Source organism: Rhynchophorus ferrugineus, unplaced genomic scaffold (genome assembly GCF_030347505.1).
Source record: "Rhynchophorus ferrugineus isolate W39M unplaced genomic scaffold, kcgeb_rfMv2 rfM1, whole genome shotgun sequence".
Lineage (NCBI taxonomy): Eukaryota > Metazoa > Arthropoda > Insecta > Coleoptera > Curculionidae > Rhynchophorus > Rhynchophorus ferrugineus.
Genome location: NW_027472580.1, coordinates 84,751,079 through 84,777,799, shown reverse-complemented (window position 1 = coordinate 84,777,799; position 26,721 = coordinate 84,751,079). Strand labels below are relative to the sequence as shown.

Here is a 26,721-nt window from a genome sequence, read left to right as displayed (position 1 = left end):
TTGATATGCCATTAAACTTATTATCTTTTATGATGCAATTACTGTACCAATTTCAATAAACACAGACCCAGTTTTTAGCTGATATAAAAGCTATACAAGAAGAAAAAATGTTGGAGTAATATAATTATCGGTATTAACAAGACAATAAATAATATGCAATTTCTCATTTATTTTCTATATCTCCGATGATAAGGTTTTTATTAAAATTATAATGATGAAACTTTAACAACAAATTTCTCTTGATAAATGTCAATTACTCGATTTACGAAAACCTGAGGTTCTTCATTAAATACATTAAAAACAATTTCAAGCAACGTTTATAGTTAATAATCAATTTTTAAAGATTTTATGTGGGTACGGTCCTGGCACTCTGGATGACTGTGATTACAAAAAATGTACAAAAAAATTTTCTTAGTGTAATGTTTGGTTTGAAAATTAAACAAACAAGTTCCATAGAAATAGTGTTAAGCATTTAAATACAAAATAATAAATCTTTTATGCACATGGTGGTAAGTTACTTTTTTCCATTTGAGTGTCGCGAGTGAGTTTCTGCAAGATGAATGGAGGTGGTGATGTTTTGCCAGTGAGTATTATATGTGATGAGAAAGTAAGAAGCAAAACGAAAGCTGGTACGTATAAATATCATATTAATTCATAGATAAATAATTAATTAAAGAAAATATTTCGTTTTTCATGAAACATGAAACAATGAAACAAACTAATGCTCAAAAAGATCATTATTTCTTTAATGAATTTTTAAGTTAGTGATACATTTTGTGTTAATGAACAAGTAAAAAAATATTAATAAATTACGTCTTATTAGTATTCTTAATATTCTGGTAACAATGTAGTTACTGCAATTAGTACTTAAGCTATCTGAAAGGTTTGTGGACTTATAAGACACGTCTGAAGATTCTAATCTTTAAATATTTATAGTTTACTATTTATAATTTGTAAAGTTAAAATTAATTAACTGCATAATTGTATCAATGAATAATGGTATCTTGCCAGAAAACTTATAATATTATTTGATTATATTGCTAGTTCAATGTAATTTAAAATTAAAATGATATATATTTTATTTGAATTTACGTTGTATGTAAATTACTAGTCTATATATGTTGTCTCTATATCTTGATTTACTGTAAATCATTCAAGTAACATTAGTAAAGCATTCCATAAAATTAGTAATAGAAATACTAAATATTAATTAAACACAATATGAATTAAGTTTATATGTTTATATTTTAAATGGTATTGCTGGGTTTCCGCGGAACTTTAATATCTCGATGACGTTTCGGCAGAATCTCGACAGCGATCTTCAAGTCTTGTTTGCTTTTGCTCTACTACTTATACGAGCTGAACTGAGGTCAATTTAAATAAAACATAATATATAACAAACAAAATAGTGTTTATTGTTATTCATATGTAAATAACTGTAATACTAATTAACTCTGATTTATATATATATATATATATATATATATATATATATATATATATATATATATATATATATATATATATATATTTGGTACTTCATTATGTACGGACCACTCAAAAATAATGAACATGAAACATTATTTATTATACGTATTATCCATATAGAATGTAAATCCATTACACCATATTATAAACCAATTCTATATAATCTCAAGCCAAGTGTTTTGATAAGGACGATAAAAATGCTCTGAACTTGAAATAGTTTTCCATTTATTTGAGGTGATGGCTAAATGTTATCGAAAATAGTCTTTAATTGTTTGAATAAACATAATATATATATATATATATATATATATATATATATATATATATATATATATATATATATATATATATATATAAATTTCCGGCTTAGCAACGTATATGATTATATGAGCAATGTCTAAATAACTTGGGAAATGCTATTTCGAATTCCAATAACAAGATGCTAACCTCTTTTATACAGTCATTTGTAAATTAAATGAGAGAGTAAATAATCTCAAAATGTTGAGATAAATCAAACCAATCAATTGTACGCAGTTCATATACAATATATTTTAATGGAATTTGAACAGAAACTTGAGGTTCAGGGTGTAAGGTCACCAAAGGCGAATTGCAGTAGTTCAGTGGCTCAGCCTTAATCTATTGGAATTTGGAGACACCAAAAATTGGAAAACCTTTTTGAAGGGGGTACACTATGCCATTTTTGGGAGATGGAGGTTTTAAATCTCAGAATAGTTCGGAAGTAATAACTCCCGATAAATCCAAATAAGCGAAGTACTCAGTGTAATATACCTAGCATTTGCTCAGAAAAACAAGATGTGCTGTACTCCAAACTACTAAAAGTATAAAATATTGAGGCTCTAGTGGAGAGACGAAGCAAAATAATTTGGAAAAAAATTATGAAGTTAACTCTAGTGAATTAATGCCATCTAGACATATGCTGTCATATGAAAGCGATGGTACAAGTTAATCTAAGGAATGACAAAAGCAATATTCCTATTGGTACGATAATCGCGGGTTTGAATCCTGCTGGGCAATGGTTGAAAATGTATATTTACGAATGTAATATGTACGAGTGGTGTTATAATTGTGACTGTACAAAAAGCAAAAGTGGAAAACGCCATAATCCAGGCTGTGTAAGACCGGATGTCTTCTGGAATAATTTCTCATAAGTTGGTCACTTGATGATAAACTTAATGCCGATGATTCGGAGTCTAGGTTAAGTAGTAGATCCAGCCCAGAAAAACTCTAGTTGGTAAAAAAGAGACCATAATATATAACAAAGGAAGCAATACTCGCTATAATCATATATAATTTTTACGCCGCAATTGCTAATTTCTCTATTAGACCTGTAGTTAAAATATTGTAAATATATTTATGGTATAACAGTAAAATAAAACGCCTATAATATCGAGCTTATATAATACTTTTTCAGCTAAATTTCTGTCATCAACCATGAATAATTTCTTATAGTATTAATTTCTGTTTATGGCAGAATTAATCGCTAATTACTTCCTATTTCTCTGGTAAATACTAAAGTTGTTTTTTACATTTATACTATGTTTATCTAGATATATGTTATAACATTTATGAAATACTTTAATGATATTTTCTTACTTATTTAGCGGGTTCACAATTGTAATAAGAGAAGAAAAGTGGTTTTTATATTGAATAGTAATAGATATAATAGATAGATAATAACAGAATATAATAGAGAATAATAGAAATTGTTGTTGACACACTAACTATTACTAGATACAGCTTGCTGATGAATTATTAACTAGTTTATACAATCTTACAAATCGTCACTATCTCATATTAGTCAAAAAGTGTATTTATTAGGTTTGTTGAGTCTTTCTCATAAATATTTAATATATAGCTGGACCAATATCACTATATTATTGAAATATATATATGATATATATATGAATATATATGAATCCTAAAGGATCAGAGGGGAAAAATTAAAACCAGCACTTGATTTTACTTCTTACAGTTAAATTTTTTTTTTATAGATGTAGAAAATATCGAATGTACTATACACATTTGTATTTCATCAAGAAATACAAATATTCTTTTATTTATTCTCGGTTCCCTCTAATTCATCCCATAGTATTGATACGCTACTACTACCACTGTTTTCAGATATTACCTGACTTTCAATTTTATTTTTCTTCGGCACTTCTACATATATTCTTTTTTCGATTATTCATTGAATGTCATCAATCACAAGGCGAGAGCCCTTCCAACAGAAGATGAACGAAAGGTAGCTAATGTCTTATAAACTAAGAGCTAGCAACATTTTTGAAAGATAATTTCAGGTAAGCTTCTCTTTTAACATATCTCTTTCACTCTCTCGGTCAGCAACAGGCCCAACTGTTTCACGGCAGGGGTTGCGTTTTCCAATGCGCATCATACTTATTCAAGTAAAATACTCAATTTTTACTTTAATTAAGAATGGATCATTTTCTAAATGATTTTTGATAGGCTTAGCATTGATATATATCGATATTTTTAGCCGATATTTTTTTACTAATTATTACTAGATACAGCTTGCTGATGAATTATTAACAAATTTATACAATCTTACTGATCGTCATAACCTCAAATTAGTCAAAAAGTGTATTTGTTAGGTTTGTTGGCTCTTTTTCTTATATATTTAATAAATATCTCGACCAATATCATTAATATATGAATCCTAAAGGATCAGAAGAGAATAGATAAAACCAGCACTTAATTTCACTTCTAACGATTAGATGTTTTTTCTTATAGATGTAAAAAATATTATCGAATGTGCTACACATATTTGTATTTCAGAAAGATATACAAATATCCTTTTATTTATTCTCGGTTCCATCTAATTCATACCATAACACTGATACACTACTACCAAGACTGTTTTCAGATATTACCTGACATTCAGTTTTATTTTTCTTCGACTCCTCTTCATATTTTCTTCTTTGGATTATTCATTGAATATCATCAATCATAAGACGAGAGCCTCTCCAACAGAATATGAAAGAAAGGTAACTAATATCTTATAAACTAAGAGCTAGCAACGTTTTTGAAAGATAATTTCAAGTAAGCTAATCTTTTAACACATCTCTTTCACTCTCTCTGTCAGCAACCGGCCCAACTGGCTGACGAAAGGGGTTGCGTTTTCCAATGCGCATCGTACCTGTTCAGGTAAAATACTCAATTTTTAATTAGATTAAGAATGGATAATTTTTAAATGACTTTTGATAGGCTTAGCATTGACATAGATAAATTAGTTAGTCAATATTTCTTGATATTTTTCCAAAAAAATTAAATATATTATAAAAAAAACATATAATTATATTTAATAAAATGTTTATATTAGTATTTTATTTTATAGGTTTAGTGTAATTTTTTATTTAATTTTATCGATATATCAAAATATCAATTTTTTCTCGGCGGCCTACACCTCTTCTGACTCTTTCAGCACTTTTTCAACATACCTATTTCATTTTCAGGACTTGTTCAGTATTCCTTCTTATTTAAAAAGTAGCATCCGGTATGTTATAAAGTTTCATAAAAATGTCTGACAATGAATTAATATTTCTGTTAAGACTGTCAAAAGTCAATAAACATCAAAGTCTATTAAAAGTAAAAAAATATCCATTCTTAATTAATTTAAAAATTGAGTATTTTTTTCCTGCACAGATACGATGCGCACTGGTAAACGCAACCCCTGCCGCCAGCCAGATGGACCGGGTACCGACCGACAGAATGAGAGAGATCGAATGTCAAAAAATTACCTTACCTGAAATTCTTGTTTTCCCTACGTTGCTAGCTCCCGTACTATAAGGCTTTAGATTTACGCGATCGCTGGTATCTGAACAATGTGCCTCTGGAGTGAAGATGAATCTTTCTGATCGTTACCTATTGCATCTTCAAGGCGAAAGCACCTGAGTGATTACCCTACTTGACTCTGAGTGGTAAATGTGGTACTTATATAGAATGGAATATGGACAATGAGTTTAAAATTGGATCTATTTTATTCGAGCACATCTGTGTATGTCATGGCCAGCTACGTCATAAAATTTTGGTCTTATTAGTTTACTGTTCAACTCATTTATATTCTTGCTGTGGCTACTGTTACCTGCTGTCATCCATTCTATTAAATTTATTCATTGCATAAAATGTATACATGATTTGTGTGAACATTCATACTGCAAAGGTCAAAGTTTGATCGAACAGTTAAAGTGGTTTTTCACTGCCCGACCTACAAACACTATTCATCTTTACAAACTTTTAGATCCGAATACACATCTGGCAGTAATAACTAGAACCAAAGCCATGGGGTACTAGAATATATAAAATATATCCCAATTGCATTTCTTAGTCAATGAATTGTTTTCTGATTTCGTCTAAAATTAAATAATATAATATAACAGGCATTTCATCTTAGTAATGGTTTTATCTATCACCAAACTTTATTTTACTAATTGAGAAGAAATCTACCATAACAACCTGGAAAAATGAGAAGAAAGTAGAAAAAATATTATGGCTTCGTTATACATTATTTCCCCGTAATTTTAATATAAATTTAATATAAATTTTCGCAATTTTTGTATACTTATTATATATATTGACGGTTTTATCAATCACTTTATTGACATATATATTTATATATACTACTTATAGCAAAAAATTGTTTGCAGTATGTAATTCCGTATACCTCGTAATATTAAGGTTAATTCTATTTTGGCAACCCGATTGTTTAGACTATTATTACGACCTTTGATATGTATTAGTAATGATCTGGGAAATAATAATTACGTTTAATTTTAACAACACTGCTAAAACATACATTGTTTATGTAACAATGTGTTAATAATAATTTCGTTTTAGGTATTGCGTAAGATATAATAATAATGTCCATAATGAAATAAGTTATAAAAAATTTAGTTACTTGATCACGACAACTTAATTACACATATTTTCTGCTTATTATCTAAACCTTTTTTAGTTAACAAATCGTGAAAACATCATTATTTAGTGTTGGGAACTATCGACTGAAATTGACTATCGATTGTTTAGTAAATGACTACTTTTTACTATCGACTGTTTCAGTGGACTGTTTTCAGTCGCTATTCTCGGTCCAACTGATTTTGTTACTATTTACTATTGACTGCCTCAGTATGTATAAAATTAGTATATAAATTAAAATAGTATACATATAGCTAGTATTATGAAGTATATAAATATATATACGTATATATATATATATATATATATATATATATATATATATATATATATATATATATATATATATATATATATCAAAAATACAGATTATAAAATAGATTGCATTGACTGATTCAGATTATATGTAAATAATGTTGATCAATCAATATTGAATCAATTAATCAATCAATTGAATAATAATCAATTAACTTCCGAATTAATTCAATTAACTAGTGAAACTGGAAGCTGTCTCTACTCTAGTTGGTGATTATTAAGTGATTGCCTTTAAATTATAATGGCGTCAGCATAAATTAGTGCTGTAAAAGTGAGATTATGGATTTGGAATTGGAATATGGAAGTTGAAAATAGCATATTGTTATACATGAAGTTTATTTTAATGAAATGGAAAAATGATAAACGCGGGATACTTCTTATGTACATCTCCACGTAAGAGCAAGAAAATCAATAAGGGACAACTATCCCAGTCTGTATGTAACCAGGCTGGGATGGACCGAATTTGTTCTGAAATGGCTTCAAAATTAACATCTCTCAACAACTAACATCTATTTTGATGAGATGATGTTTGAAGACGATGTGTTTCCGCAGCAGATTTCTTAAACTCATACAGCAAAAGTAATTAATGTCGAAAATGCAATATTGGACGTTTCACACAGAATAAGTGTAACACTAAGTAACTTAATAATACTAAAAAAAATTGTTATTTTATATTAAAAAAAATGCCAAAACCATCGAATTTAACGTTTATCGAGTTAAACATTTGGTTATGTTTAACACAAGTTTACATCAATACTTACCTATAACCATCAATAGATATCGCTTCCCAAAATATAAGCAAATAACTAATGTACAAAACGGTTCACTTAATTTATATAGAATGGAATATGGACAACGAGCTTAAAATTGGATCTATTTTATTTCAGCACATCTGTGCATGTCTGCGTCATAAAATTTTGGTCTTATTAGTTTACTACCATTCTGTTAAATTTATTCATTGCACAAAATTTATACATCATTTGTGTGAAAATTCATACTGCAAAGGTCATAGTTTGATCGAACAGTTAAAGTGGTTTTTCAATGCCCGACCTACAAACATTATTCATCTTTACAAACTTTTAGATCCGAGTACACATCTGCCCTTAGTCAATGAATTGTTTTCTGATTTCGTCTCAAACTAAATAATATAATATAATATGATAGGCACTTCATCTTAGTAATGGTTTTATCTATCACCAAACCTTATTTTACTAATTGAGAAGAAATCTATGATAACAACCTGAAAAAATGAGAGGAAAATAGAAAAAATATTATATAAACGTGGGATACTTCTTATGTACATCTCTACATAAGAGCAAGAAAATCAATAAGAGAGAACTATCCCAGTCATGTACCCAGGCTGGAAAATTAACATCTTTCAACAACTAACATCTATTTTGATGAGATGATGATGTTTGAAGACAAAATGATGTTTGATGATAAAATATTATGGGCTTCGGCAGCAGATTTCTTCAAATCATACAGCAAAAGTAATGAATGTCGAAAATGCAATATTGGGCGTTTCACACACAATAAGTGTAACACTAAGTAACTTAATGATACCACAAAAAATTGTTATTTTATACTAAAAAAATGCCAAAGCCATCGAATTTAACGCTTATCGAGTTAAACATTTGGTTATGTTTAACACAAATTTACATCAATACTTACCTATAACCATCAATAGATATCGCTTCCAACAATATAAACAAATAACTAATGTACAAAATGGTTCACTAATTGTGAAGCTATTTAAATATGAGAAAAGGAATCTAATCCAAAGAAAAAATCTTCTACAAAGAGGAAGTCTAGAAAAGGAAAGACAGGTTGCAGCTTCGATGAAGCAGTGCAACACTTTGAATAAACATATATTTTGTTGTATAAATGACCAAGTGAATTCACCAAATAGGACAAGATCATCTTATACTTAATATTATAGTATTATAAATGACAACCTTTAATAGAGAATTGCAATGCAAAACGCTAAACCACTACAATATTTATTTACTGCTCTAATGTTAATAGATAATTATAAGTGGTAATGAACAAATATTTAAGATCTTAATTAAAAATTTTCAGTTTGTCTCCAAATGAAATTAAATAAAAGGTATACCATAGTGTAGAAATATATTCGAAAGATACTTCAAGGTTATAGGCAAAATATATATTTAATTTAATCAATTATTTATATAAAAAAAATTAGTGCTAAAAATGTGAACTCTGTTACGAATAATAACAAGAACACATTTCAGAATTCGATAAAATATTTTGTACCCAACATTTCATTTATTTATTATCGGAAAACTATGTACCGATAACGTACGAGTTGAAAACAGAAAGTCAAAAATATCAAGACTTGATCAAGTATGTTCACGTCACTGTTATTTCCCCAACTACACTTTCCATCGTCACATTATTCCTATTAATCGACCTGCATTTGCACAACAGTTCAATGTCGACGGAGAAGCAATCGAGCTGACTTAAAGTCCGTATAACATAATTTACAAGATTTTCGTTTTCGTGATAATGCGTTCATTTTTAAATGTTGTGCGCACGCTTGATATATAAAAAATCGATAGGTATATCTCGACGGGATTGACATAACCTGCTACATAAATCCGCTACATCTCGAAGATGATTTTCTAGCAGATTTTTTGCCGGCCTTTTTGTTAGTAAATAGAAGACATTTTTCGAGGAATTTTTAGTCGATATAGTTAATCAATTGTGTGAATATGACAATAAGCAAAGAAGATGACAACGAAATTCAAAAGGAGAAACTACGATTATTTGAAGGTAATTTATTAAATTACATTTTTTTATAACTTTAGAAGGCATCGCAAACAATAAAAACGGTATATCTTATTTTAAACAAAAGTTGAATTGTTAAGTTTATATCCAAAATGTTCATCAACGTACTTGAGATTGAATGATTACATTTATTATTATATTTTAAACTTGGACAATAAGTTAAAAACACAAATTTTAATTGTTAAAGATTAAAAAAATCGTGAACTATATAGTGAAATTTATATACGAAAAGGTTGGCTAGAAATTGATTTCGGTTTTGTGAATGTTATATCAAAAAAATTATCCTAAGTATTAAAATTTCTCTAAAATATAGAAAATATAGAAATTTTCAAATATAATGTATGCCTAAGAAAAATTAATACATGATATTTTCTACATTATAACATATATCTTCTTTCATTATCTTTCTTCTCTAGTTCATGTTTAACCATACCGACCTTCAGTAAAATTATAAATAACATAACTCCAATTTTAGTAATTCTTGAAATGTGTTTAGCTTTTGTTACTCATTATTACATAACTCCATTTGTGCGTATAATTTAGCCATATATAACTCCAAGATATTTAAATGTATCTACTTCTTCATGTTATTATTTTCTATTTTTTCAATTGCTTCCTATATCCTATTCTCATTATTATCGTTATTTTGGTTTATTCTCAGCATCATTGTATTTTCCTATTTGTTATAAATAATGGGATGCAAGAAATATTTTTTTTAATATTTAAATTTCTTACGTAATATTAACCAACGTTATATTTTAATCAATGCGCATTTTTTCTCAATTAATCTATCTTTGATTAACAATTACATGCACTGATAATATAATAAATTGTGACGTGAATATTACGTTATATCAGATATATCATTCAATTATTGATTATTTTCATTTAACTAAACAATTATATGTGTTTAATTTATTACGAGAGAACATATTATTTAAACTTATCGTCATTGTCATTATTTACAAATGAGAATGGCTTATATCGTATTAAAGATTTAAAAGTTGTAGGTACTGAATCGTCTTTTATATGTCAATGAAATTTCTTATATATTGTATTTATAAAACTACATTTATGCCAATGTAAAAAAATAGGGAACTTGGTAATTAATAATGTAAAATTGCTTTGTGTTTCTTTATTATTTGTTTCTCTTGTGCTTATTCTCATTTGGTCGAGGTAGTTGACCAAATTGTATATCCTTCAAACTCATAGTAAAGCCACGTAATTATTAAATTATGATGATATTATAATTGTAGTGTATGGTTACATTTATTCTAATCAAAGGATATACGAAGTATCAATGTAAGAAACTATTAAAACAACCTAATCTAACTGACATATATGAGATTCTTGACAATTCTTCCTAAGAACTAACAATATTGCATTTAGTATTATTTAGAGTTATTGAATAATTACAGATGCTAATCATGGAATACTCTAAATTTTATATTCGACATTCATTATATTTGTTGTTTTGAAGAAATTTGCTACCGAAACCCACCGATCGCATTTGAAAACTTATGATGACCCTGCTCCTGTTATATTCCAATTGTCATTTTTGCTTTCAATGACTTAAAAGTGGATTCAAATTCAACATTTTGATATCAATAACAAATAGTGATCTGGAGGACCAAAAAAGTATATAAAACAATTACTTGTTATACGAGAATCCGAATAAAACTCTCAAATAACTTTCACACAGTTCATAAATCAACTATTTCCAGATATTTACGTGCGCTGGGAAAGATACGAGAATCAGAAAAATGGTTACCATACGAATTAACTGAAAAAATTATTTTAACCGTTTTAATATATCTGTTTGATTGCTTGCGAGGCAAAAAACGAATATATTTTATGACTGCCGTTGAGAAGTACATCTACTATGACAATCCCAAGTGAATAATTAGAAGAAGATTTATGGCCATAAAGTTTTGATAGGCACAGACTGAAATCAGCATATTACGAGGTACTAAACCCGAACGAAACTATTGGTGTGAATGTCTACCAAAGTCAATTGAACAATTAAAACGTCATAATGTTCCAAAAAGACCAGAAAAGTAATGAAGATGTACCGAAAAAATGAAAAGATGCGAAAAAGCTTTGGAAAGTGATGGAAATTAATATATTTTATTTCCATCTTTCTTTTTTTAAATTGCCAAGTGCGTATGTTATTACAAACCTACAAAAATGTTTTATAGCTTATATACAAAATAAGCTTCAAATTCAAATTCAAAATTCAAATTACTTTCTCTGGAGCACCTTTCTGAGGTCTTCGAACAGCCAATAGTTATTGGGGGGTTAAAATAGGACTATGCAATGGATATTTAAATAACTGGAAGCACACTTCGATCAATTTAGCCACAGTTTTCATCTGCCTGTGACACGGTGCCTTATTTTGAATATTCAAAAAGAAACGATTTTCGGTATCTTAAAGCGGGAGAAAACGGACTCATATAGATGTCAAAACATGCTGATTATCGTTAACATATAGAAATAAAAATCCTGTTACATAAAAAGTAACCTTCGTGCATAAAACATATAGAATAATATTGAGAACAGAACAGTTTATTTATATATAACCTTTATATAACCTGTAATTGCTAAAATAAGTCAATCACAATGCAAAATAATTCTAGCTAAATGCTTGTGTACAACGAAGGTTATTTATGTAATGAAAGTTCATTCCCAATGTGTTTTATACCAAACTATTTACAGAATTAACAATCATTCAAAATTAATATACTATTTTATATATATTTTAAGAGGATTGCATATTAGTGACGAATACATCTAAGATACAAAGTTTAATGTAATTTATCTTTTTTTTGTCTTTAAATAATACGTAGATTATATAAATATGCTAATTATTTATATTATAACTTATTTGTTTATTTATGATTTAATGTTTTTTAGCCGAACTGGCCATGGGCATGGTACGGTGCCAATACTGTCCGAAATAATAAAAAAATTATTCCATAATTGATAAATCATGTCCTTATAAACTACTTTATTTGATTAATTGATTTAATTTTAAAAATCAAAAGGTAATGAGAATTAATAAAACTAATAAATTAATTTAAAGAAACACCATTAACGTATATTAAAATCCTGTTTGCAAACAAAGTTTAAAAAGCTGCAATAAGTGCAGACAAATGTTTGTAAATAGCAGATACACTATATTTGTATCCCACTCTACTACAAAATTTAATGCTTATGTCATTTTCCTATATATATATATATATATATATATATATATATATTTGGTGAAACGATGACCTACGCTATCAAATTCTATAGCTTTAGCTTTTATCTGCCAACATATGTTACTCGTTTCTTTTATTGTTCTATTTATTTATATAATATATTTTATGTTTGTAGATGCCAAAAATGTCTAATTCTTATATCCTCGACAGTGAATAGTTGAATAATGTCGTTGTCATCTTGACAGCTTACAGTTGCGGTTGTATCTCCTAGTATGCATATGTATCTCCTGTAGATAGATAGATGCAGATACAAATAGTCTAAGGTTGAGCAACTGAACTATTGCAATTTGCTTTTGGTGATCGTACACTCTGAACTTCAACCTTCTGTCCAGGTACTCCAGTAGATTATTTGAGATCACAGCAGTTTCAGCCCGTCTTTGGTGGTCTTACACCATGAGCTGACGCTTGTGCCAAAAATCTAGGAATTCTCAGTGTTTATCTAAGCATGAATGTTTCCTACTTCTGCTTGTATCCTCATACATTTGCGCGAACTGTACTATGTCGAGGAATACTTGAAGGTGATTATTGAACGATTTCTAGTCTAATCTCAACATATCTGGTTTTCTTATGGATAACTAGATCTTGTGGCTATGAATTGGTGACTCTGATTTGGTGTCAATGGGGATTACTCTCTTGGAATAACTCTTGACTGTTTGCATTTGGGATTGTCGTAGTAGATTCACTTTCTTAGGATTTTATCAGGTAACCAATGAAACCGTGACGTTGATTTGGTTACCAGATATTTGGATATTTCGTCTTTTTCAGACAATTCTTTTGATTGCCTGGCATTTCATTGTCTTTGGACTCTTTTTTATACTACAGGCCGAAATTTCCACCACTATTAAATTTCTGAAAAGCTACATTTGAGATGTAACAGAGCAGTAACATCATAACAAACAACCAAAATAATGAATGTCGAAAACATAGTGAATGTCGAAACAACAACTAAAAGATATGTTACTAAACTACTAACAGGAAATTTGTTTTTTATTTTATTGTTCTCTGATCAAAATACACGCAAGCAGCTAATAGTATTGCATTATATATTTTAATAATTTCATTTTGCTTTAAAATAATTTGAATGGATCTAAGTTTCGTTCCTTTTATTTAAATTTTTTTTTCCTGCAATCCAAAATTAGCAAGACGCAAGCTCGTGATTTCATCCCCCATTTGTATATGTGCTCTTTAAACTAATCTAATTTGAATGCTATGTATGCATGTCAACTTTCTTCCCTTTTTCAAAACTTCTACATTTTGAGTTTCTGAAACTTTGGGAGCATTATAAGACAAGCTGAGAGCAATAAAGCTGTATCAGAATGATATTAGTTGTTTTCAATTTTACAAGTCAAATTGTATATTGCGAAATTTTTTTACAAAAATAACATTACATTTCAAATAGAATATAATATTTCAAAGGATTATTATGTAATCTACAGCTTAATTGTAATAATATATCATTATAATTATTTAATGTATTTGAAACATGCTTTATTATGGTATTAAGTTCACAAAAAGTATGTATTATTTCGCGTGACATGTTGTGGCATTTGATCCGTGAAAGTATCAATTACCAACAAAATTGCTATATCGGAAATATTTTTTACATATTTCACAAAAGGTACATACAAAATTTACGATATATTGTTAAAACCGCAAATCAATTGCTTCTATTAGTTATAAATCACTTTATACCCAATTTCAAGCATAATACAGTTATATTAGTAATGGTGTTCAAGACTCTTTGCCATTGCCAAGGAAGTCGCTGGTTCAAATTAGTGGTTTAATCTCCCGAAACATTCCTGCTCAAGAACGGATTCTTCTTTGTCTGGTTTCTTCTCGTCAGGTTTAACGTTTTGCCAAAAGAGTATGAAATAATTCAAATAAACAATTAAAACAATATAATGAAGTAGTGAAGATAATGAAATTGTAACGTTAAGTAATAACGAATCCAACGCCGTTCGAACTAAAAAGAATGATTTTAATTAATTAAACAACGAAACATTTTATTTTCCTCACGAGATTAATTAATTGTTCAAAATGGATGTTAATTTTTCTACCAGCATCTGTATTCCGACATCTGGCATATAACATATGAATTAATAAAAGCAAGTGTAACTATTTTTAGATCTATTGTTAATGAATTATATTGACAATGAATTGAGTGTAATTTATAGGAACTTCTTCCTGTTATACATTTGATATATTATATAAAAATAGATTAGGAAAAAAAATATAAACAAGAACGCGATTTCAAAAAACGACAACAATCATATATAAGTAGTCATATATATATATATATATATATATATATATATATATATATATATATATATGTAGTAGTATAAAAATAATTAGATCCAAAAATCTAAAATTAGGACTCAACAATCCATTTCCAGTGTTCTTCGTTCAGCTTTTATGTATTTTATTATAACTACTAGTTTTCAGTATTAGTTGCAGTTTTTTGGCTGTAGATAGTTAACGTCTCTTTACAATTGTAGATGGAACTGGCTTTCCTTGAGTTTCATTTAAACTATCAGTAATTTAAGTTAAACGTTGATTTCATTTCGATATTCTAGAACGAACTCATCTTTCTGCTTTGTTGATTTGACTTTAGCAGCTCATTTCCGTGTAAGATTAAAACAGAATATTCTTAGGATGCATAGAATATTCTACTGCCTCAAAGTACAGATAGCATTCCGTTGTTCAAGACTAATCTTTGTCTTTGGTACCATCTTATGCACTATTGTAACTATTATATGAACATTACAAGTAGTGAATGACACGACGTCAAAAATATTGGACTATATTCAGCCAATTCTAACAATAAACCAACAATTGACGGTGTAGTAACTCTTGTGGTCATACAATACGTGTACTGGTTTTTAAGTTTTTAATTAAGCACGGTCGTAAAAGTAATAAACATAAGATACTGAACAACATACGTATGTCTAACGCAATAAGTGAATAATAATAGTTTTTTTTTTGTAGAGGAAGAAGAACCAGCCGATTTCGAAAAAGCCATTGTAGCAGCAGGATGGGGAAAATTTCATATAATAGTTTACCTTTTATCTATAACGTCCGGATGGTCATCAGTATTCGAGACAACAACTATGTCTTATGTGTTTCCAGCAGCTGAATGTGATCTTAACTTAAATTTAGAGCATAAAGGCTTACTTAATGCAGTTACATATATGGGTAAGTACTCAAGAAGAAGTCGAATAATACTTAACAAATACTTAAGAAATTTTATAATTTTTGATGCTATATTCAAACTACTAAACTAAATTTTAGCACTATAATAATACATAAAACATGTTATATTCTACACAAATATCATGAACTATTTTGCTTAAATTTGTGTTTTTTTACGTACCAGCTTAAATAAATCTAAATATTATGAAATATTTCAAGAAATTGATATTGAACACTTTTATTTCTTTTTAACTTTCTTTATATTCAAAAAGTTAATTCAAATAAATTACGTAATAAGTGAGAAACTACAAAATCTGACTACAAGCATCTAATAAATGGGATCCGTTGAAACGATCTCATCTCCTTTTAAATTAAACTTTAATTTTAAATCTGAGTTTTGTGGTAATTATTTCAATATTATATTTTTCAATTGTTCCAAAACATCTATCGATAAGAAGGGTTATTAAAGTGATATTTGGATAATTAAAAAGGCAACTAGTAACAGGATATGATATCATTCAGTTTTTATATTCGCATGTGCTCAAAATAACCGTTGCTATGACGGCGTTCTGGCATAATCATTATTGCCCTCTAATTCGAGTAATCAGCAATAAAAAAAGGTTTATAATAAATGCATTTATATTTATATTTAGATCGAGATTGACAATGTTTTTATCGATTTTATGGATATATCGATATAGCGAAAGTTAAAATAGTAAAAGATGTGTTTTACGTTAAAACTTTTATTTCTTCCAGATATTATTATATTTTCAAGACAGTAAATATATTCATCAAATTAGCGATTTTATGAATTCTGGTCCAGATAATGACATAGGTGGGCTTTTAAATAAAAATAATGTTATTTCACTCTATTTCAACAAAAACTTGTTGACAAAACACTATATAATACGTCAATTGAAAAGTTCCTGGCCTGACACATAGATGGCGATACTACAATTAAATCCATATGCTTTTTAGTTAACCCTAACCGTCAAACGATGCGTGTATAAATTTGACTGCTGTTGAATCATTAGTTTGTGAGTTATAACATTTTGAGTGAAGCAACTTTTGTTATTGTGAAAAAAAAAAGATAAAAAGGAATTTCTCGTGTTGTTAAAATATTGCTTTTTGAAGGGAAAACATACAGTTGAAGCAAAAACTTGGCTTGATGCCGAGTTTCCGAACACTGCCTCAGGAAAAGCAATTATCAAGGATTAGTATGCTAAGTTTAGATGTGGTGAAATGAGCATCGAAGACGGTGAACGCTGTGGACGCCCAAAAGATATTACCGATGAAAACATTTAAAAAATCAATAAAATGATTTTCAATGACCGTTAATTGAAATTGAATGAGATAGCAGGCACTCTAAATATATCAACTGAACGTTTACATCATATCATTCATGGATATTTGGGTATTAGAAAGCTCTGTGCAAAGTGGGTGCCTCGCGATATCATTTTTGACCAAAAACAACACAATTCAATTCCGAGCAGTGTTTGAAGATAGTCAAGCGCAATAAACCTGATTTTTTGCACCGATATGTGATAATGGATCAAACATGTCTCCATCATTTCACTCCGAAGTCCAATTCGCCAGTTATTCGTGTGTACTGCAAACGATGAACCAAAGCGTGGGAAAACGCAACAGTTGGCTGGCAAGGTTACGGCGTCTGTATTTTGGGAAGCACATGGAATAATTTTCAGTGACTACCTTGAAAAAGGAAGGACTATCAACAGCGACTATTACATAGCGATATTGGACTGTTTGAAGGACGAAATTGCTGAAAAACGGCCGCATTTGAAGATAAAGAACCACCACTTGCTTCACCAAGACAATTCATAGTGTCACAAGTCGGTGAAAAGGATGGTAAAAATCCATGAATTGGGGTTCGAATTGCTTCCTCATTCGCCGTAGTTTCCAGATCTCGCCCCCAGCGACTATTTCCTTTCCTCAGATCTCAAAAGAATGCTCGCTGGGAAGAAATGTTCGTACAATGAAGAGGTGATCGCCGAAACTGAAGCCTATTTTGAACACATATTCGTACTACAAAAATGGTATCGAAAAGTTGGAGGGTCGCTATAATCAGTGTATCAACCTTGAAGGGAATTATGTTGAATAAAAAAACTAATTTTGCCAAAGAAATGTGTTTTACTATGGTAACACACATTTGTACTCTTGCACAAACAAGAACTATGATAGTTGTATAAGTAGTTGCCAAAGTTCGACGTCGTTAATATTCGAACAAAATTATTTTTATATAATCTAATTATTATTTTTCTTAAAGCCCTTTACATCATTGCTAGCAACATAAAACACTCCTTTAATATATATCTGGGCCGTACAAAATACTATACAACGTATAATTTTTTCCAAAACCTATAAAATAAATATAATAAATATTTTATTAAATTAAACATTCAAATGATTTTTAAGGTATGATCTCCAGTGGATTTTTCTGGGGATATTTATGTGATACCCTGGGACGGAAGAAATTGTTGGTGGCAGGCTATTTCCTGGACGGTTTCTTCGTGTTGCTATCAGCCATGTCCCAAAATTTTACTATGTTGATGACCGCGAAATTCTTTGGCGGTTTCATGTGGGTACTTAACTTTAAAACATCTCAAAATGTATCTTTCACTCAATCGCCACTTTCAGAATAAATGGACCGTTCTCTGCAATCACTGCCTATTTGTCCGAATTGCATTGTGCCAAACAACGAAGCCACGTACAAATGGTTTTAGGTGTGATATTTAGTGGTGCATCCTTGGTACTACCTATTTTAGCAATTAAAGTGCTCCCGTTAGATCTAAAATATGTGGTGTCAGAAAACTTCGGTAAATAACGTCGAAAATAGCAACCATACAAGTATAATTAATAGATATGTTTTCAGTGATATATTCGTGGAATGTATATCTCTTCATATGTGCTGCAGTGCCTCTCACCAGTGCCGTGGCGTTCATCTTCCTGCCAGAAAGCCCGAAATTTTTAATGACCACGGGCAGGAACGAAAAAGCGCTACAAGTTTTCAGAAAGATTTATCGGGTGAATACAGGAAAACCAGAATCATCTTATCCGGTAAGTAGAAACATAATTTGGAACAAGTTCAAAAAATGAATTGATCTAGAGATTCCTAAATTTAATCACAAAAGACCCTATACCTTATATTTAGTTTTAAACTTTGAGTAGATTTACACTACTTAAAAGTTATCATTATTTGTACATACTATGTAAAATTTCATTAATACTAATTAGAACTTTAATTCTTCAAAAAGCTAAGTTCTGTGAATTAAAAAGACCCTCTTTCTAAAGAAATTTTTGAAGCTCTTTAATACCAGGTATACCGGAAAAGTACATAATTTTCAAGAAACTGAAAAAATGTATTTATTAAAAGTCTTGGCCATTTGATTCTACACATGTTGCTCATCTTTCAGGCAATTTATGGATGCCATCCGAAAACTATTATGTCCTTTTAGCAAAACCATTCGTCAAACTATTTTCTAACCTCCTCGAAATTGACGAAGGGCCGCTCTGCAAGGGCGTGTCCCATTGATGCGAGTTTTTCGAGAAAAGAGAAAAGTTGATCCAAGTGCTTTCAATTATTAGCCTTCCTTGGCGGGTTTTGCTTTATGAAACGGCGCATTCTGGACCTTTTTCGATCAGTATATGGTTCAAATGGATCACTTGTTGTCGGTAGTGATCACTATTAACTGTTTCAACAGTACGTAATACAGCACTCCACTCTGGTCTTACAAAACACAGAGCATTGTCTTGCAACCAAAACGATTTGGCTTTGAAGTCGATCGGCCGGCTTCGTCTGGTGATAAGCCTGATTCTTTTGGGATTAGTGATTTCAAAATAAATCCGCCGTTCATCACCAGTTACTATTCGATGGAGAAATGACTTCCAATCATACTTTTGAAGCAACATTTTACAGGATTTTTTAATTTTCCATTTGTCTGTCATTTAATGGATGTGGCACTCATTTTCCCAACTTTGGATCTTTCTCATTACTCCTAATCGGTCGCTAATAATTTCTTGTGCCATATTTAAGGCTTCTGTCAATTATTCTTGGGTTTAGGTTGGTTATTTATCCGATAACTCTTGCAGTTTCGCATATTCAAACTTTTTCGGTGTACCAGAACATTCTTTGTATCGCACATCCATATCACCACTTTTGTTGTCATTTTGCAACATGTTGTCATTTTCAATTTATGTTGTCATATTGCATGACATTTCTCGACCACAGGTGGAGAAGTTGCGAAGGATATACTGTTACAACTCGAATGAATGTTTTGCGGAACCCAGCGCATTCACCAGAGATAGTGCTTTCTAATTACCATTTGTTCCAGATCGGGAAAGGTTCCAAACGAACATCGTTCTTTGACACGGTATCACCATGTTGAGAAAAAGTTTATCTTAGAAACGTCATTAGTTTCTTCTTTTATTCTATTAAAATTTTGGAATTATAAATATAGACGAAATAATAAAAATCACAAAATTATATATTAATATGACAAGATGGAATAATATTAAAATGTATTTCTATAATAATAATAAATTATTATAATTGTATTTTTATTATGCGTTTTTATCTACCTTTCCTATAAATGGATGTTACTCTATCTAAATTACCTTTCCTTCACCATATTATCATCAACAAGATAATTAATTTAATCAATTTTTAATTTTAGGTAAAAGTATTAGTAGATGAAATTGCAATTAATCAAAGTAAGAATCACGGAAAAATGACAGCCAACAGGACCAAAAAAGAGGCTCTGATCGAGGGCTGGTCTCAATTAAAACCACTTTTTAGAAGGCCTTATTTGCCAAAAATCTTGTTCGTTTGTTTTATTCAGTTTTTCACAATGACCAGGTACGTTAGATTCGTTGTATAATCATTGATATAGCATTTATTAACATTACAGTTTAAATACTCTTCGACTGTGGCTACCGCAGTTATTCCAAGCTGTCAATGACTATCAACAATTTCATAATGAATCCGCACCATTATGTGATATGATGGCTGTATTTAAAGTTAATACTACTAAAACTGAAGAAATTCAACAAAACTCAACAGGGTGTGTTGTGGTAGGTTCTATCAACAACCGCAAATAAAATCACTGAATTTTAAATATTTTCTTCATAATTTACCAGAATCACAACAATTATTCAGTTTATACCAACTCCATGATCGTTGCTGTCGTTACAATTTGCTCCTATATCGTTGCCAGTGGATTCATCAATAGAGTGGGAAAGAAACGTTTATATTGTAAGTCAAAAACTTTTATATTCATTATCTATTACTTTTACATTAACTAGTATTTATGTCAATATTATTTAGGTAAATACTGATTAATCCCTGACTTTTTATGGATCCGTCTATTGACTGTTTTTTCATATTTATTAGCGTTGGGAACTATCGACTGAAAATAGTCGAAATAATCGATAGTCAAAAAATTAGCAACTAAAAATTGTAATTACTATTTTCAGTCAAATGCACGGTTCGAATGTTTTTCCATTTGTGATGTCAGATGAGCATGTACTAATTCCTTCCCGTGTAAATTGTGAGAGGGAAAAGGACGGAGACAATTGCTTGGATCAGTTTATTTTAAATCAATTTAAATGGGCAATTGTCAGTGTTAATTAATATTATATTTGAATGTTACTTTGAATTTATGAAAAATGAATGGAGTATTTATCCCAAATACGTTTCATCGTATTTGATTTTAATATTTGGAAAGTAATGAAGACATAATATAATAATTATGGTTATATTTTAATCGAATGTGCTTCCAATCGTACTATAGGTTAGACAGAGACGTGCATATTCAATATCGTACTAATTTTTAAAAAGCAAAAGAAAGAAATAATTGCTGAATACTATTAAGTGGCAATGAATAAATGCTTTTTAAATGAAACAGAATGATTTTTATAATTGAATGTTGTGGATTTGTAAAATAGCTATAAATACTAAATAAAAACTAACCCTTTTAAATAAAATAAAAGGTTCATTTATTATTGAACGGAAATATTTTAAAATTAGTATTCAAAAATGTAATCATGTTCAGCATTTCTCCCATGAGGCGATTTCTTCGATCGTTAATAATTTGGCCAGATTTTGAAAAAAATCGTTCCGAGGAGACGGGTATAGCAGAATATCAGTGATTTTATCAATATCATTTTATCAGCTTGCCAAAAACCCAATGGGTTTTCTAAACGCTCAATAAGTGGCATTTCCAAATAGTGTTAAATTTGTAGAGTTGTTGTAGTATCTGGCGTAATCATGTCTTTCATTCTAGCTACTTTTTGTCAACATATCTCCAGATGTTAATACATTCTTAATTTATCACCCCTTTACCTTTAACGTTTTTTACGAAATTTTGTAACTGTAAATACTGTAAAAATTTACTCAAATCGTTTAAAATTTCTGTTATTGTTCTGAAACCTTTCGAATCAAAATTTAGTTTTAAAAATTTTAAGAAAAAAGTTTTAACGATAAAAAGGCTCGGACAAAAATCAAGAGAGTTGCTGCAATATTAGTGTGCTGCAGTCGAGAGTGGTTTTCAATTGATAGTTCTCAATGCTAACTTAATGGACTGGGAAATTATTTTATTATTAGTTTCAATCCTCACAAGAGCATTCTGGTATATACAGCCTTTAACATTTCTTAATATATCCTTTTATTTTAAAATATATACATTTACCTAACACATGTGAGACATGTCCATAATTTACAATATGATATATAAACTCTTTTGTTCACCCTTCCTCTTTCTAACACCTTTAGCTGGTCTTCATACTTTCTGGATATTAATACCTATGTAATCAACTTTCTATCAATTATATGAAATGATAATAATGTCGTAATTATACTGTAATTTAAAACAATAAAAATAGATCATGCACAGAGGGGCACAGTTAAAACTTAACCATCCACAACTTGAGTTGATATAAATAAAACGAAATTAAGTAGCCAAACTATTTCTTATTAAACATAATAATTAAACACCCATATTTAGCTCTAACAAAGAAAACTTAATACTACATTATGCAGATAAATAAATAAATAAATAAATAAAAGTCCGCAACATAAATACCGATGATCTCTCACCATCATCAAAATATTAAGCAGGTGTTAATGTTTGGTATAATCCTTTTACACCATTTACTTACTTTTCTCTGTAAAAACAACTGCAAAAATGGTATTATAAATTACCCATTTTCTTCTGTCTGGCTGGCATTCGAACCTTATAGAAATATACAATGACTTCATGCATACTTCTACGATTAAACCAATCACATTATTTGGCAACGGAAAAAGGAACAAAATTATTGGGGACTCATATACACAATACAACTCATATACTCAAAATGGTGCCTAACCACAAATCTTATCAACAGTGTTATTTACCTCACTATTATATTAATTACACCTTAGACGTAAGTAAAACTGTTTAACATAGTAAATACATACTTTAGAATGACCTTACTGTTGTGAATAAAATACAGATACTAAAAAATATTCCTCTTGGCTCCGGACTTGTAAGATTTTTTCTGCCTTCAGCGAAAATACACATTTTATATAAAGTTTTACCAATGCGTAAGTACATTAGGGACCATCATATCATAAATATCCATTAGAATGTCAAATTAACAGATCAATTGAAAAATCCATGGCCTAAAACACATTTTTTTGGCAAAATTATTTCTTTTTATTTAACAAAATTTCCTTCAAGGTGATACACTGATTAAAGCGACCCTTCAACTTTTTGATACCATTTTGTAGTACGATTTGTCCTTCGTTTCAAAATAGGCTTGAGTTTTATCGATATCTTTCGAGTCGATTCCACGAAAATTTCTTTCCAGCGAGTATTCTTTTGAGATCTGTGAACAGAAAATGGTCGCTGGTGGCCAGATCTGGAAAATACCTTTGACGAGGAAGCAATTCGAAGCCCAATTCATAGATTTTTGCCATCGTTTTCACTGACTTGTGACACGGTGCATTGTCTTGGTGAAGCAGCACTTTTTTTTCATCAAATGCGGCCGTTTTCGGCGACTTGGTCCATCAAAGGATCCAATGACGCTATGTAATAGTCGCTGTTGATAGTCCTTCCTTTTTCAAGGTAGTCAATGAAAATTATTCTATACGCATCCCAAAATACAGACGCCATAACGGATTCATCGTTTGCAGTCTACTCGGTGACAGTCGATTGAATTTAGGAGTGAAATGATGGAGCCATGTTTCATTCACTGTCACATATCGACGCAAAAACTCTGGTTTATTACACCTGATCATCTTCAAACACTGCTCCGAATCATCAACCCGTGGTTGTTTTCGGTCCTTTTGTTTGAAAAGTGAGCTCGCGCAACACCCACTTTGCACAGAGCTTTATCATACCCAAATATTCGTAAATGATATGATGAACACGTTGAGTTGATATCTTTAGAGTGTCTGCTATTTCATTCAATTTCAATTTACGGTCATTCAAAATTAGGCGTCCACTGCGTTCACCGTCTTCGGTGCTCATATCACCACGTCTAAACTTAGCATTATTCGATTTTCCCGGAGCAGTATCCCGAAACTCGGCATCAAGCCAAGTTTCTGCTTCAACTGTATTTTTTCCGTTCAAGAAACAACATTATACCAACGCCCGAAATTTCTTTTTACTGATTTTTTTCACAATAATAAAAGTTGTTTCACTCAAAATGTTATAATTCACAAACTAATGATCCGATAGCTGTCAAATTTATACACGCATCTTTTGACGGTTAGGGCTAACTAAAAAATATATGGATTTAATTCTAGTAGCGCCATCTATGTGTCAGGCCGGGGATTTTTCAATTGATGTGTTATACTTATAATTATCTAGAATGTACAATTATCTAGATATGTCTGCAAGATTTTTACAAAATATAATAACACCTGTACCCATACAAACTGTCTTATACAAATAACTTTCAATTCTTAACTGACTACTGTGGCGAAATAGACATTTTGTATGGAAGACACAGAGAACATGTACCAAAAGAGACTGAATGAATAATGATATACTTTCAAAAATATCAATATATTGATATTGTAAAATATATGTTTGTTGGTAGTAATGTATTTTGCAGTAAAAATTGGGCTTGAGTTAGGTGATGTGAAATGAATATTGGGTTTGTTTACTCTCAACCATGCTTGTCAGCATATTATAATATTGTTAAGAAAACGGTAGTCAGAATATAGTAACATTAGAAAATAATTAAATGATACAGGATGTTCCTATCTGGGATAATTCAGAACAAAAAATTTTTGAGATGTGAACTTTTTAAAACCTTTTACATAATATTATTACATTCATACATCAAAACTGGTTAAAATATGTTAATAACATTTGAAAGGTGTATATAATGTATTGTGTTTTTCAGCGTTTTTGGGCATTTGTTCAGGATCAATGGCAATATCCCTATATTTCTCACGGGATGTTGTCACAACATTAACCCTAGCATCTCTTTTTATTGGCACTGGCAGTGTTATGATCAACACTTTATTGGCTGTTATTGTGGATATATTCCCAACAACTCTGAGGTAAATATATTGAATGGTCATCAATATATTAATATTCTATATAACATATTTCAGAACAATATCGGTATCGCTAGCGATGATGTGTGGTAGAACTGGAGCTGCTTCAGGAAACATCGTATTCCCATTACTGCTGGAAGCCGGTTGTGCTCCGCCATTTTTCTACGTTGGTATATCAAGTTTGGGTATGTTAAAAACATTTTAACGGCTCCCAGTTTAACAAAAACATTTTTACAGGTTGCGCTCTACTTGGTTTCCTGCTGCCCAATACCGAATTAAAGCCCTTGCAGTAATCAAAATATATTTGTTTCTGTTTGATTTATCTGCTCAAGAGCAATGCTCAACAACTCGACTAATTAGTAGTTATCGGTATTTGTTTTGAAACAAGACGCTCTTAGTTTCATAGGCCAAATTAGCTCCTATTTCATATCAAATATAAATGAACCAGATAAACGTATTTTTGTAATGTAAATTATTGTTTGTGTTATGATAGTCCATTTACTGATGGTCCATTTTTAACTGTCTATTTTGTATAACATATTTTTAATATGATATTTTTGTAATAAACTTGTTTTCCAAAAATACAAACTTGTATTTGTCGCAGTTATCTAGGTAGTCAATACTATAACCATCGAGTAATAGACATGCAACTTAATAGGGGACTTGCCCAACATCCAGAGGGCGCCATAATGGGCTATTGAAGTAATTTGAGTCAATTTAAATCTCCATTATAGGCATCTGTAAGAGAAATATTTTACTATGAAGACATTTGATTGGCTCATTAGTAATGTGACAGCCTTGACATCATGTTAATTGACCAATGAAATTTAATTAAAAAACTTTTTTCTCTGAAATTTATTAAATAAAAATATAATATACAAAAGTAAATAAACATAAATATATAAAAATAAATATATCTATAAAATATAAATATTATATACATATATATACAACTATAAACAAAAAAACTTTGATACATTGCAAATCAAAATTATCATATCTTTTCCGTCTCTTTCCTTTTCTATATTTGTTTAGTGCCACGAATTTAATAGGATCTCTCGGAGTTCTGTCTTTTTGTTTTCTTTTACTAAAAGTAAACTTTGGATCTTCCCCTGTTAACATTATGTTCACCTATTT

The 26,721-nt window shown here is 29.9% G+C and overlaps 1 protein-coding gene across 2 annotated transcripts; it reads left to right on the top strand.

Annotated features, from left to right (window-relative positions):
* Positions 1–453: 453 nt before the first annotated feature.
* On the top strand, positions 454–26,166 carry LOC143191223 (synaptic vesicle glycoprotein 2B). 2 transcript variants are annotated; one of them, XM_076396101.1, is made up of 11 exons: positions 454–629; positions 15,813–16,019; positions 18,450–18,612; positions 18,672–18,850; positions 18,907–19,091; positions 20,708–20,889; positions 20,942–21,104; positions 21,171–21,285; positions 25,428–25,587; positions 25,642–25,769; positions 25,822–26,166. In XM_076396101.1, the coding sequence occupies exons 1-11, from the start codon at positions 557–559 to the stop codon at positions 25,875–25,877; spliced, it is 1,611 nt and encodes a 536-aa protein (XP_076252216.1). In that variant the 5' UTR covers positions 454–556; the 3' UTR covers positions 25,878–26,166. The 2 variants fall into 2 exon arrangements, with proteins under 2 accessions (XP_076252216.1, XP_076252222.1); XM_076396107.1 differs by lacking the exon at positions 454–629 and adding an exon at positions 9,195–9,546.
* Positions 26,167–26,721: the final 555 nt, after the last annotated feature.

What these genes read in the sequence shown, in the direction of transcription:
- LOC143191223 (XM_076396101.1), top strand. Translation starts at nt 557, where the DNA reads ATGAATGGAGGTGGTGATGTTTTGCCAGTGAGTATTATATGTGATGAG. An exon ending in TGTGGTGTCAGAAAACTTCG is followed by an intron (nt 18,851 to 18,906) that starts GTAAATAACGTC and finishes ATATGTTTTCAG; the next exon opens with TGATATATTCGTGGAATGTA. An exon ending in ACTCAACAGGGTGTGTTGTG is followed by an intron (nt 21,105 to 21,170) that starts GTAGGTTCTATC and finishes ATAATTTACCAG; the next exon opens with AATCACAACAATTATTCAGT.